General features: G+C 41.4%; 1 protein-coding gene across 1 annotated transcript in view; it reads right to left on the minus strand.

Annotated features, from left to right (window-relative positions):
- The window catches only part of pou6f2 (POU class 6 homeobox 2), a 68,329-nt gene extending 54,101 nt beyond the window's left edge, over positions 1 to 14,228 (minus strand). Inside the window, exon 1 of the mRNA XM_027004385.2 lies at positions 14,069 to 14,228. Coding sequence (XP_026860186.2) covers positions 14,069 to 14,228 — 160 coding nt within the window. The remainder of the gene's footprint in view (positions 1 to 14,068) is intronic.
- Between the last annotated feature and the right edge of the window lie 1,156 nt (positions 14,229 to 15,384).

A 15,384-nucleotide genomic window follows, 5' to 3' on the forward strand; every position in this document is an offset into this window, starting at 1 on the left:
TCATTCTCTGACTAAAAACCCAAAATGTAGCCTAACAATTACCGTTGTTCCAACTGACTGGCTAGCGTCTCCGTGTTAATCTCTGCACCTCCAGGACACTGAAGCTCAGATTCTGATGACAAAAGCACCAGATGCTTCCTAGACTGACGGAGCCCGATATGTCAGCTCTGACGCAGAGGTTACCTGCTGACTTTTCCTCATGGCCTCCACCTCTTTTGGGAGAGGAAAACATGCTATTTCAAGAGAAGTTTTTTAAAAAATCGGCCCAGGCCTTTGAAATATCAGGCAGAAAGAAAACTGCAAAATGCATTTTATTTAATGGGGTGTTACACAGGGACAAGATGTTAAGGTTCTTAACCATCCTTGAGCCAAGAAAATGCCTTTCTTTCTTACTGTGCTCAGGATGAGCCAGGAGGTTACTTGCTGTACCATGACCAACCTTGTGGCTAGCAGTGAACCATGTAGGAATCAAGTGTAGGAACTAATGGTCTCTTTCATGTTGAAAAACAAAGAGCCCTCAATGTCTCCATGCATGTCAATGTGGTCTGTTATTACATGACAGATTAGCAACAACAGAGCTACATACTAGCAGGTTGGAGCACCAACACCCACAATCTCAGCAAGCTAAAATTACAGAGTGGTACACTGGTACACTGCAGTACCAGATCCAGTCAGTTCAAGTTATTCAAATAGCTATTGTGAGGCCCAGCCTTGTAGAGAACCACCTGACTTCACTTATTAAGGGTCTTTATTGGATATTGGTTGTTGCTGAAAGAGGTGGAGCTCTGTAGGACTAAATTCCAAAGGAAGCCTCCACTTATTGGCCTCGTTTATCCCCCATGATGCTTTGCAGGTCCACCAGTTCCATCTGCTGAGGTCTAACACCAGCAACATCATCCTGGATTTAAAAGAGAGACAACAGTCTTGGTGTGGTGCGCAAAGTAAAAGGGTCGCCATTACATAAAAACGCATTGATCACCTAAGTGGCGACTGCTGAGTGGGAATGAATAGACCTGAGCGGAATGAGCGTTTTATTTCATTATTATTTTTTCCCCTAGAGTGCAAAGAGCCGGCTTTATCTGACCTCTTCCAAGCTCTGTTCCACTGCAGAGCATCCCCGCACCTCCCCCTGCCAAGCACAGCCACAAAACAGTGGGCCAGACCGACATCGTCGGTGCAGCAGTTCCACACGCCACCTCCTTGTAATCAAATGGCCGTTATTGAAAGCTTTGTAAAGCGCCTGCTCGCTTTCATCCCCCGAGTGCATTTATGAATCAATTTCTCTCTTTAAAAAGAGGAGCTTTAACACTTTAGCTATTTTAGTGGAAATGTGTTATATCATAAGTCAGCTGGTGGGGGGTGTGGGGGTGGGGGTTGCTGCTCAATCAGTCTATTCAGAATCAACAGGCCATGGCACTGTGAGCTCTTGGCAGGTCTTAAACACCTCACAGCATTGAGCTCTGTGCTACATTACCTATTTATCGTCCGATTTCATGCACATTCAGCAAGTGAACATTACATATTACAATGCCAACAAAAAGTGCACTCTCTGCTTTTCAGCTGCCAAACACAAGAACATAAGAATATGCTGATTCACAGAAAATGTACATTTGACATAGTCACAGCCTGTTGACATGTGATATACGTTATACGGTTAAAAAAAAAGCTTTCTTGGCTTTTGCCTTTCTTGACTTGTAAAAAATGACTTTAGGCAGTGTAAACACTAATCAAACATAGCAGTATAAATACTAATCAAACACAAATCTATGACCACTCTAGAACACATTTAGCCACACTGGGTTGGCTATATCATTTAGTCTATCATTTTGCTTCAGGAATGGTGTATACAGTAGGTTTTTTTCAATGTCTGCTGTACTGACAGTGAATCAATCAGTAATTGCAAAAAAAAAGAGGAAAGTCATGGTTTTGCTCAGAGGCATCTAATGTTTGAGCCTGATGAGGTACAGGTTGCATTTAACACAAGCTTAAGTCCAGTCAATAATCAGAACCACGTTTAAATTGCATGGCCTTTGTGTCAGCCTAGTTAATACAGTTTATGGGCATGGAGAAGTATTACCTTAGCGGAGAGACAGAGAAACAGAGAATATGAGGAGGGAGGGAGAGAGGAAGACAAAAAAAAGAAACTAAGTAAGGGAGGGGGAATTAAGACAGAAAGACGATGTAGAAACAGAAAATTGTTTCTGAAAGCGAAGAGTTCGTCAAGCCCCACAGTTATTCCTTGTCCTGCAGCTTTCAGTGAGATGGTGGTGGTGTCACTTTACTATCAGCAACACAAGAAATTGGAGTGTCACACATCTCAAAAGAAACAAAGATTCAGATACTACTTTTGCATGGAAGCTTCAATCATTTACATCATCTGGGTGGGTTTAAGATTATGAAATGGTCTGTTGCTTTTAGTTCAATTTTTGTGTTATTTTAACAACTTTACATAGTTCTGGAACCATGCCTCTGGAAACAAGATTACTCTATGGGGAAGGTTAATGTCTAAATTAAATATATGCATAGTAAATGCTCAGTTCAACTTTCTGTGAGAATGTATTAAAATGGGAACATGACTCTGTTAGAAAATAATGAATAAGCTATTGGCAGCCATTTGTTTATTCAGCTCAGTGTCCCAGTATTGCAACGGAAAATCCACAGGATCATAAAGCGTAAGAAGTTATAATGTAGAAAGAATGGAGGCAAAATATGTGTCTCAGCTTTGGATAATAAAAAAGTGGACTGGGGCTTGTCTCACATGTTTCTTTATTGGTGTGTTCAAACACCAGCCACTGTTGCACAGTAATCTCCCTCCAAATGAAGCGATAACCATAGAAAGGAGGGCGAGGAGGAGGAGGAAGAAGACCCCCAAAGAGGCAAACAGGACAGGGCAATGATTCAGTGCACCCCGAGCTCGAGCAGACACATCTGCTCATAAAGCTTCCTCACTGCTCCTCGTCCTCGAGCAACGTCAACTCAATTACCTCAGGGCTTAGAGAGACAACGACCTATCCAGATCAACTCCGCATCCTTTTAGGCTCACCTGCAAAAGCCAGGGTGCCGAGGTCTGGCCCTGCCTAAGGAATCTCTAACCCTTTTAGAGCAAGCCAGAGGAAAGCAGGGGTCGCTGTGCTTTTCACTCATGCTAACCCTTTCTTAAATTATCTTAACCACATTTGCAACAAATAGGATTCTGGCTCCTGACCTCCGTACTGTCCTGCAGAATGGGACGCCTCTCTTCTGCTTTTTGCACCCACTCTGAAAGCATCCTTCTTTCTGCTTTTCTGTATGTTTCTAGCTGTTTAGCCGAAAGCCCCTCTTTTCAAAACTGCTCCACAGCAGGTTCACACAGAAAATTCAGTGGTGATATTTTAAAATGCCTTGCTTGTCATAATTATAGAGTTGTTTAAACATAATTGTAACAAATAATTGGATTCAATGTTCCAGCTTTAAAACTTCTAGAAATAGTGTTAGTGTGAACAACAATTTGCATGTTTCTGATATTCTGATGTTACTTATATGCATTTGTCATTTGTCATTTTATTTTATTTGAAGTCTATATAAATGCTTAGCTCAGTTTCAAGAAGCTCCCTTAGCAAGTAATTCAAACATGCCTTTTTTATATATATCGTAAACATTTGTATTCTCTTTGCTGCAACAAATTTAAATTTAATGCTGTTACAATGTAATCAATACCCATGTAAATCCCATAGACTAAAAGAAATAATAAAATAGCTTGCAAAAAATTTACTTGTTATTGTTTAAAAGCAGAATCTAGATCCAGGGAGACAGAGAGGGTTCCCAGGGTGAGGAAATCAACACAGCAGATGCCTCATATGTCAGCTGCTGACCCATAAATCACCCATACCCACACCCACACCCACCCACACCTACCCATACCCACCCACAGCGTTTTCCCCGATTTAAGGCTAGGGACATACCAAACTCACAGTGAAGAACTGATGCCAACTGCAAGCGATTGATGATCGCCTTCCATCAGCTCACTGTCGCCCCTTGTCGCTTGTATATACTCTCTTGTACACCAGACTACAGCTGATGAACGGCATGTACATACGTTGTGTGGCTGTGCAAAAGAAAATGTTCAGGATTCTTGTAACGAGTATACTGAGTTCGGAGTGACTACCACCTCTCCTTGAGCACCTTCCATCCATAAAACGGCGTACGGCAATGTCAAGTTAATGACAAAAGTTCTACCTGCTCTCTAGATAGTTAGCACAACATAATCACTTTCAGTGTAGCAAAATATAATGTTAGTCTAGCACTCTGCCTCAGGAGACCAAGCCTCAATGTGACTAAATAACCCAGGAAGTTTGAGCCTGAACACAAAAAAGCAATTAACACTCCCTCCCCCCATAAAAACGACCAAGAAAAGGATGATGAGGTCTTTATATAAATTTGAACATGACTCCAGATCATGCAAGCATTGGAGAAGGATCGTACATTTTCACTACAAGATCTTTTTGTCATTTCTCCTCTTTTCTCCATCCCACCTCTATTCCCTCACCCACACATCCACCTCCTTGGTCTCCTTCAGGAGGATCAATACACATCATCATAAACACAAGCGATCAGAGGGGATTGCCGGTGACCTGCCACACCGCCTCTCTCTCACGCTCTCCCACACAAGGTCATCCCTGTCTCGCCACCCTGTGAAGGTCGCAAAGAAAGACTGCCGCTTTGAAGCCTTAGAAAGTCCATTCCGCAAAAGCCAAGGCGCGTGGTGTGTGTGTGTGTGTGTGTGTGTTTGTGTGTGTGTGTGTGGTGGGTGGAGGGTGATAAAAAATAACATAACTTCTGCTGATAGTCTCCTTCTCTCTCTCTTCCCCTCTTTCTGTATATCTCTCTCACACACAGAGCACACACATGCACTCACAATCCTTACTATATACGAAGACATGCACAACTCTCCTGCCTCTCATCTCCTCACTCTCTGGTTTCAAAGGAAGCGAATAAGCCAGAAGGACAGAAGGTTATGCATTAGTACTGGTCAGTGCTCAAAGAGACTCCGTCATAAATAATAAAGGCTTCAGGAAGAACATCCATGCTCTAGTTAACGTCTGTGTGCTGCATCTCAGCACATCAGAAAGATACAAGATTGTCATCTCGACCATCCACTCGATCTATATGATTAGGTGACAGCTTCAATTATAAAATACCATGGAGGCAGCCTGAGAAATCAGGAGAGACGAGTAGGAGTTTCTTAGGGAAGCTTTGTACCACATAGAACGTTTGAGGGTGATACTCCACAGTGATAAGTGCTTCTACAGTTTGCATGAATTGCAATGCAATTTGTTTTCTTTGTGATTTTCATAGCTGCACAAAACCCTATATCAGTGATGCTAACAGTAAATGTGGTTTAGGAATACCATGTCGTTTTGAAAAGGTACTGTCAATAAATTGCTTTTGATTCATCAGATACACAACTTTGAGAACACAGTGTGGCACCAGAACCCTACAAGTATTTACATTTCTCTTGATACAGTATGACGGTACAGACATATTGAAGGTGCAGAAAGAGAACCTGGAACCTTGGAAATCTTTTTTTCCATGAAACAATACCCTGCTTTTCATATGTCAGTCCTACCCTGGAAAATGGGCCCTTGGACATAGGCATACAAGGAGCAAATCTGAGTCAAGCCATGAACTTGGACCATACACAGCAGGGAGTTCTTCAACCAGTATTTTGCATGTCCAATTTTATAAAAGCTTTTAAAAGCCACCAAACTATACTGCAGAGTAGATGCTTAGGCAAAATTACTATAAAAAATAAAGGCCCAGTAAGATGCCAAGTACTTCCCTTTCTATCATTACTATGATCAGTAAATCATTTTGGAAATGACAAAAAGCCGTGCATGCAGCTTTTCATTGTTTTTCTCACCAATGCTTCTATGTACCCATTCCAAACTTGAAAACCCAGTGCTGGCTAATTTTCATAAGACCGCCTGTCCTTGCTCGCCCACCAAGAGGCACGTCTCAGAAACCAAAGTGGACCCAGTACTGCTCCCAGACTTACCGTCCCTTCCAACCCCCTTGTGCTTGAATCTTATCTGTAGCCGCTGGCACTACAGACCCATTAGTGTGTAGATTACACATGCTTGGTAGGCATGCATTAGGGAGATGGGGACAGGCCTCAGCTCTAAGTAGATGACCGAAGGCCTAGGCCAGGTCTATAATGAGATCTAACTCCTCGGGAGAGGCACTCGGGGCCACTGGGCTGTATTTACAGAGGCCGGTCTCATTTAAAAGACTGGCTCTGTGTCACTTTATTACTTAGCCCTGGCGTAGCACATCAAGGCTTCCTTTGCATTAAGACCACCCCCCACCCCCCCCATTTGCAGCTAAGCTGATTACACAAACATAATGTGTGTGTTTTGTGTGTGGGCCTGCAAGGGGGGGCATAAGTGGTAAGTGTCTAATGTGTGTGTGTGTGTGTGTGTACTTTTATGTGTATGAAGGGAAAAAGGAGGTCTGGGATAAGGAGGTAGTAATGTGTTTTGCTAGTGGCTAGCCATTAAAACAAACTAATTTATGTTTCCAGGTCAACTTTTAGATGAGTAGCCCACCATGACAGGAGTGGTGCTGCATTTGCACGACTCTAAGATGGCGCTGTCCGAATCTTTTTTTCACCACCATATTATTAACTAATATGTCATGTCCATTGTCCATGCTTTATACCTGCAGTACCTTGAGTGTTTTGAACAGTAAACATTCAGACCGAACAATCCAGATATTTCTCTTGACTTAAGAACAGTGAAGCATAAACCATATCCATCCTGTCCACAGCACATACATTTTCCTCTCAAAGTCCCCCTCAATTACACAAATCAATACACATTTCTTTTATCTTTTCATCCCCCCCTCCCCCCTCCTGTTGAAGGTGACCCCTGGGTTGGAACGTGTCCTCCATTTCGGCAGAATCGGTATAAGTGCTAGCCATTTGGCTCGGACGTTAAGTGTACAAAATGAGTGGTCCTGTCTCTCTGGCCCCCTCGTCCTGACAGGCTGATGATAGAAGCATCACATCCTGGGCCCACAATAAAATGCAAACTGACAAGAGATGAGGCTTTGGTGGCTGCATATAATGCTGGATTGTGCCTCCGAGTGGCTTATTATCTTGTCTCGAGATGTTGAAGAGGAGGGGGATTTCATGAAAAAAGAGTAGACGCCAGACTGTACCCCTACACACACACACACACACACACACACACACACACACACACAAGTTTGGCCTTCCAACCACCGCTTTTGGAGCTAATGTTCACTTTTCCCTGACAATAAACAGCACGGTGCTGTTGGGGATATTTGTGCGTGGCAGCTGGAGTGGAAAGCAGGAGAAATGAGCCTTTTTAAAAAGCGGAGGGGTTCACGTGGCATTGGGGGCTGGGGGGGGGCAGAGGAGAGAGAAGCCGCCTTGGTTTCACGGCAGCCTCACCACAACCGATGATCCACCAGAGCACCAACTCGGCACAAAGCTTTCGCACAGGAGGACATATATACACATAGCCACGAAATTCAAACCTTGGAATGAAAACAAATGACTTTTCTCTGATATACCCCTAAAATCAAAATTCCTACTGCATCAAATAGGGAGGTTTGCAAGGCGATTTTTGCAAAGTAAACACACACGCACAGCATGAAAAACGTCACAAACGTGAATTTACTATTGTCTTTGTAAAGACGCAGTTTTCAACAAAGACTGGAACAACATCAACGCTCCAAAGCCCACACTCCAGTGTTGAATGAATTTATATACAGAAATATTTTAAAGGAACATCATTTCATTCAGCTGAATTTTGTCTCAATATCAATTTCAAACCAAAGTGAAGGAGCTAATAAGATGCCACTGCGTGTCCTGTATCCTCTCCCCATTCTGTTGATGTCATCATTTCGTCATAACAAACCTGCACGTTGCCTTCTCTTCTCTAGGAATCTACATGAAGTCGACTTTCACAAAGCAGCGCATACACGATGAAAGATTTTCAAGCATTGCTCACCACACACTCTGTACAGTACATTTTAACTTTTCATGCCATCCTGCTTCATATTTTGCCTCGAAACTGAGATCAAAGCTCTTCAACCTTAGTGTCCACTGTCAAGGACAGTCTTTTAGCTACTGTGTGAACTTCTCTCTCTCTCTCTCTCTCTCTCTCTCTCTCTCTCTCTCTCTCTCTCTCTCTCTCTCTCTCTCTATATATATATATATATATATATATATATATATATATATATATATATATATATATATATATATATATATATATATATGCATGCATGTGTGTGTAGGGTTAGGATTGCTATATGTGTGAATGCACCTTGACACCACAATCGTCTCCATTTGTGATTTGTAAAGATTTGTCTCTTTAAAAAAACAGCAACACTTCCATCACGATTACTATGATCTCTAGCACCTCTGCAACACACTCCATCTAACTGGACAATACAACAAGGTGAGGACCTGACCAAATGCCATTTAAGCGCCCAAGCCTGTTGTGTTCCAATGCATCGGCGTCTTCTCAGACAGTCAGGGGAAGGCACACGGCACTACTGTGGTTGCATTTAATGCATCTATACACCATTATTGTGTGGAGCTCTGAAACATGTACTCTATGTACCACCTTTTAATGGCTACAACACATGTCGATACAATGTATGTCTGGGTCAAAGCCAGTGGCAACTCATTAACTCACAGCATATAAAAGTAAGCTAAAAAGAGATGATAACTGAGAACTCACCATATAGAAATATTTATCTGATTGTTTGTTTGTTTATTTGTTACTGCACACATAAGATAAGGTACTGACAATGTGTCTGAGGCTTTTCATCTGTGAATTACAAAGGTCCACTGCTGCTCCCTGCACTGTTTGCCACAGAAGATATTTTGTTGTGACAAAACAGAGTGATTTCAGGGCATGTTTTTGCAGATGGATACTGCGACCCTCTGACTGTTTACCATTCACAACAGTTCCACACACCTTAAGCAGCCGTCTCTCACTGCCTGCCACACTGATCTAATATCCATATATGTGTTTACCTGGATTAAAACATTTCACACAGGTGCATTTTCCCTAGGATGCATCAGACTTGGACAAAGCCTGTATTGACCATTAATTACCAACTCAGTTTTATTGCACATAAACACTATTGTGGTATTTATTACTGTGCTGTCACATAATGGAGGTCTTGCTGAATTTTTGTCTAAATCGCATGAAATTGCACAATGTTACAAATTCATTTCTAGAATACAAACTGCAAAGTTAGTTTTAAGGTCTTTATATAATCTACATACTACATTCATACTAAAGGTTTTTTAAAGATCAAATAAATGTTTCATTTTATATATATTTTTTGTAGTTCTTGCTACTGTTTCTATTTTTGTTACATTTTTGTTTAATTGGGTGCACCCAAAAAATTAAGTTTCATATGATAATAAATACATGATTTGCTGACATAAATGAACTATTTTTCCCTCATCGGTATATGGATGTAAAAGTCATAACTTAATTATCCATATATTCAGAATTCAATTCAACAGATAATATGAAATGTGTCACAAAAATGTTTAAAAGCCTGTTTATTATTCTAGCAAGATAGGTATTTCTTTAGGTATACATGATTAAGTGTGATAAATTATGAAAATATTTCCATTTTTAAAAAAAGATCAGTTTCACTGACATCGGACTATTAATGTGGATCCAAAACAGTGCAGCCAGTGCAGACAGGACCACCTCAGCGCTCCTCTCCTCCTGATCTTTTCATGCCTTTATCATGCATTTACTGAACTCTCTCTCTTGGAGGCAGAACATGAGCCTGGCTTAGAGGACAGGTAAGTCACAGGACAGACCATGGTCCTGTGTCCTGGGTCTGCCCCTCAGGTGGAACCACCCACCCCCCCAGGGATACCTCCTAGGTCTATCCATCAGGTCTAACCCTCCCCACTGGGTCTGCCCTGGGCCAGGCCGCCAGCTCACTCATGCTAGACAGTATTATTTGACTGGAGATGAAAGGTGCTGGCCAATAGTGTATCTCATGCCATTTCAAGGGAAACAAAATGTTTCCTGAACAAACAAGCTGAACTAATGTAATGTGGCTTCACACATCTACATATTGTACTACATACGATATAGCATGCAACTGGGAAAGATAATTAGCTTTGAATATCGCTGAATTCTACAATTCTATTGCTTATTGTAAATGGAATTACATGAATGCAAATAATTTAAAATGTGTATCTGTGTGTGTCTCTGTGTGTGTGTGTGTGTGTGTGTGTGTGTGTGTGTGTGTGTCTCTGTGTATGTCTCTGTGTGTGTGTGTCTCTGTGTCTCTGTGTGTGTGTGTGTGTGTCTGTGTGTGTGTATGTGTATGTGTATGTGTCTCTGTGTATGTCTCTGTGTGTGTGTGTGTCTCTGTGTCTCTGTGTGTGTGTGTGTGTGTGTGTGTGTGTGTTTGTGTGTGTATGTGTGTGTGTGTATGTGTGTGTGTGTGTGTGTGTGTGTGTGTGTGTGTGTGTGTGTGTGTGTGTGTGTGTGTTTGGTTGCATGCATTAAAGCTGGAACACCTAAAATACAGACAGCCTGTAGAAAAACGCGAAGGTATAAAGATAAAAAAGCGGCCAACAAAAGCAGGTTTGATGCTTATTAAAGAAAATTGTAACTCTGGCATTAAGAAACAGTTACTACTCTCTCCCAGTTCTCTCTTTTGGCAAATCTTGCCTTGGGATATCCTTAAAAATTCATCACACTGACAGTGGGATTCTCCAGACCGATCAGGAGCCTGACAGTGAGGGTCGGACAGGGATCAGAGAGACCCCGCCCGATCACCCCCAACCCTTCCAGAAGTCAAATCAGCAAAGAGGGCTGCCGTGGTAACACGCCGTCTCCTTGGTGACAAGCTACATCATGCTCCGACTCCCACCCCATAGCACTTCTTTCTTCCAAAAAAAGGAAAAAAGAAAAAAGTCCATCCACTCTCTAAAGCTTTTCTTTCTTTCTTTCTTTCTTTCTTTCTTTCTTTCTTTCTTTCTTTCTTTCTTTCTCTCTCTCTCTCTCTCTCTCTCTCTCTGTGTGTGTGTGTGCGTAACTTACACACAGGCTCTTGTTAGGATGCTAGACATTCATAAGGGGGTAGCTGATGTCTGATGTATAATTTATTTCAAAACACCAACCGATGCACTTTATACTTCCCTTTTAATGTCTACTGTAAGATACCTAACTGGCATGTCATCGGCTTACCTGTTTCAGTTTAATTAAACCAGATTAAACACCAAGTTCCAAACTGCACAGTAAAATCCCCAGTCCTGAATGAACCTTTTTTAGGTCCAGCAGGACCTAAATGACCACTGTATATTAAATCAACACTGTAGGAGTTCATTCAGCAATGAGGGGTTTACTGTGTAGTGTCGCCTTCACTAACAGGCTTGAATAATTCTCCATTATTTAGTTTAGATGAATTAAAACTGGGTATGTTATGTTATTATTGTGTTCAATATATCTTACAAATGTACTCTTCATATCTCATATACAGATATTTCAGTAAATTGATCTCATATACATACATTCCTAAAATACTAAAATTAATCAGTTAATTAATAAAATGTTAAGCATGACATGTTACCCTTCTTGGCTACCTCTCCCACTACTAACTTTACTAACAAACTTCTAAAATATTAAAATTTCTAAAATGTAATAATATTCTAAAATATATAACCTCAGAGTAGTCTACAGTGCAGGCTTTCTTCGTGAGTAACTAGGGGAGCACACACCAACACACACGCACACGCGCGCACACGCGCACACACACACACACACACACACACATATGAGAGAGATAGAAAGAGAGAGAGAAAGTAGTCACAACTAGTGTGTATCAAGCTTGACACAAGCCAAGAAAGAAACAATGAGAGAAAAGAGAAAAACATAAATCCCCAAGATGTGGTAACATTGTGGTTACATTACATTAACCAAGCAAGACCAGAAATTCATAAAGGTGGCTACATAAAATGAAAAGCCACATTTGAGACCTTTTTAAAATGCCAATTTACATTTTCTTATGTGGCTACTGCCGAAATGAATACTTTTGATGAAGGCACATAACAGTTTTTTATTTTTGTATAAATATATGGTATGTTTTATATTATCAAACTAGTACTAAAAATGTGCAATTATAATTAACGGCTCTTATATTTTCATCATTATAAATATTAATTCAAACTCAAACATCTATGTCTATATTGTTACTCAAATTTGAAAGGTGGCATAGACTAACTCCCATACATTTGTGTGTATAAACATGTACATATGTGTGCACATGTATGTGTTATGGGGTGATAAAGGGTGTGAACTGAACTAAATTTGGAGCTGGTACATTTGGAGCTTTGGAAAACCAAAGGAAAGGTAATCACTGATCTTCAAACAGGGATAAAAAATCTTTCTCACTCTGTTGAAGTTAGTCTAGTGAGTTAGCTAATAGTGAATTAGTACCTATTTTTCTATTCAGTGTCTATTCTATGAAAATCTACAAAAGAGTGCATTGTAAGAAAGATACTGGTTTCACTTCAGATATATTATTAAATAAAGTACACAGTTCATTTGAAAAGTCAGTCAATTAAAACAAAAGAGATCAGAATTAGTTATTAATTTTCTTTTAGCTTTGCTTTTGGCTTCGGGCCAATTTCAGGGTTTTGCCTAGGAACTTCAGTCATGCACAAGGGAACACACTGCAAAGACAAATATAAAGCGACACAGATTAGGTTTTACATTATTTAAACACTAAATAGAATTTAAAATGATAATGAATGATAACAGTGAATGCCAAATTAAAAATAAATCACATTAAGTTAAACATTAATATTATTTTATGGACTATTATGATACTTTATACACTATAGGATAATAAGTATATATTATAAAATGATAAAATCGCAAAATACTACAACACACTCAAATCCCCTTTTAAGAGTTGAACATTAGTCATTAAAAAACCAAAGCATCCAATTTTTTCTTTACTGTTCTTTTGTTCAGAAAGGGCACCCAACTCAAATCCTGAGCACACAAACCCAGACGAATGGAGAGTGAAAGTGTATCGCTGTGTGCATCGCACCTCTGAAGCATAGCCCAGCCAGATCAGAGCTGAGGATGAAGCTCTGGAGCTCTACACACAACAATCACATTTCTCTCCCCTCAGGCATCCCACCTTTCTCTCATTCTTATCTCCAGCCTCAGCCGAGGAGATCTTGAATGTGAAGAAACGTCACCCTGTATGACAGATGAGTGTGTGCGCGTGTGTCTGCCGTTGCCGGGTTGCCCCAGATTCTGTCAAATTTCTCTGCATTCGGTACGGCAGCAAAAACGAGAATGGCGTCCTCTCGCTCTGTTCAGCTGAGCCCCCTGCCACGTCCTTCCAAAGTTTTGGACATTTCCAAACAAAGTTTACCATAACTGAACATGACTTTTAGTCATTTATTATGCTTTTTAAAAAGAAAACAGCATTAGTACCCATAAAAAGACAGCCTCCTCATATGGCTCTCATCACATAACTTCACAGATAAGTACAATAGGATGGAACAGAGGACAACAGCTCAATGATTTACACATTACACACCTCCATAGACCTTAAAAAACAAATAAACAAAAAACAAAAACTGTAAATACAGCATGGAATTTAAAAACCTCTGAAAGACTGCCACTTCTCCTGAGTTAACCAAGTTGGACACACACTTTTCCCTACTGTTCTGACACTCTTTTCAAGTGCATCATCTAACACCATACTTTAAAAGTGCTCTCTGACACAACACCTGGCTTTTTAACAGCGCTCACTAAAAAATTCTTGTGTAAACCCTCCAACCAGGACTTTCACCTGCTTTACAGCACTTTCCAACTCATCTTGCATGTATGCACGCACGCACACACACAAACAGACACACGCACTCACACAAACAGTCACCAAGCAAACCTATTGCCTTGCTCCCCGACACTCGCCTGTGTCACACGTGGTTGCGGACGTCTGTCAGAGGCGGGAGAGATAACGGCGGGGTGACGGTGCTGTGACTCACCGTAGAGCTTGTCATCGGCATCGGTGTCGGGCGGCAGCAGCAGGGGCTCGTCGTTGGTCTCGCTGTCCGAGCTGGGACCTCTGCCGTCCTCCTGCATGTCAGCAGCTTCCATGTCTCCTCGAAGGGAGAGCAGTGGCTTGCTCAGCTGCCCTGTGATCATCGGAGCCGATCTGGAGGGCGATACCGGTGCACAGACCAAGCAGGTGGGGATGGAAAGGGGTTGGGGGCAGGGTGGGGAATAGAAAGAACGCCGGTCAGCTCTCGGCACACACCCGTTCTTTCGCTCTCGCACACACGTGCTCTTTCTTTCCGAGTCCCCTCTTTTTCTCTTTTCTCTCCCTCTCTCTCTCGCTCGCACACACTCTCCGGTACTGACTGCCCGCCTGCTCAGCTCTCTCTCTCTCTCTCTCTCTCTCTCTCTCTCTCTCTCTCTCTCTCTCTCTCTCTCTCTCTCTCTCTCTCTCTGCTGGCTGAGCTACTGCTCACTGTAGTCAGGTGGAGTGCTCTTATGGAACTGTAGAGATTCTAAATGATTCCATTTGGGTACCACGCTCTCTGGTACGCTCACAGGCCTCATTTAGTTCCTTCACTGTCATTACAGATTTACACTATAATGTAATGTTTAGATATGCTAGATATGGCAAGAAAAATAATACTTTGTTTAATCAAAAACACATTTGCGATATTAAGCTCTGCAGGTCTTGGCAGAGTTTTGGTAAAAATCTGTCACACTTTAGCAGAAGAGATGGCAGTGATGGCATTACTCTGAATTTTAATGCCGTGCTTCATTCAAGTGTCACAGTCATTTGCATACACTCTTAATTGCCTAAACTGCATTTCCACTTATGCAATCAACGTAACTCATGGCAAAGAGCACTTTTATGAGGTGACATGAAAAGTAGTATTTCTGTGTTAATTTAGCAGCAACTCCCACAGTAGTGTGGGAAGAGGCACTTCACTTTTTTAAATAAAAAAGATTTTTAAAAATTATTAATATAACTTACCTAAATGGTGTCTCCAGATTAAACTGAAAATTAGCTAGAAAACTACACTCCAAAAATATTCTTTTGCAGATATCCAAAGCTTAGGGATGAGTTAGAACATGTCAACATCTGCTAGAAACCAGTTAGAACATGCTCTTCACAAAGCCCAACACCAGTGTGTGCCACCGGGAAGCGCCTGCTGAACCACTGCTGGTCCAGATCTGGGGTTGCCTCTGGAGATTCAGCAGGGATGTCACCTCTACTATCTCTCTCTCTCTCTTTCTCTCACTCACTCTCTCTCTCTCTCTTTCTCTCTCTACCCCCTCCTCCCTC

Source organism: Electrophorus electricus, chromosome 5 (assembly GCF_013358815.1).
Source record: "Electrophorus electricus isolate fEleEle1 chromosome 5, fEleEle1.pri, whole genome shotgun sequence".
Taxonomy (NCBI): Eukaryota; Metazoa; Chordata; class Actinopteri; order Gymnotiformes; family Gymnotidae; genus Electrophorus; species Electrophorus electricus.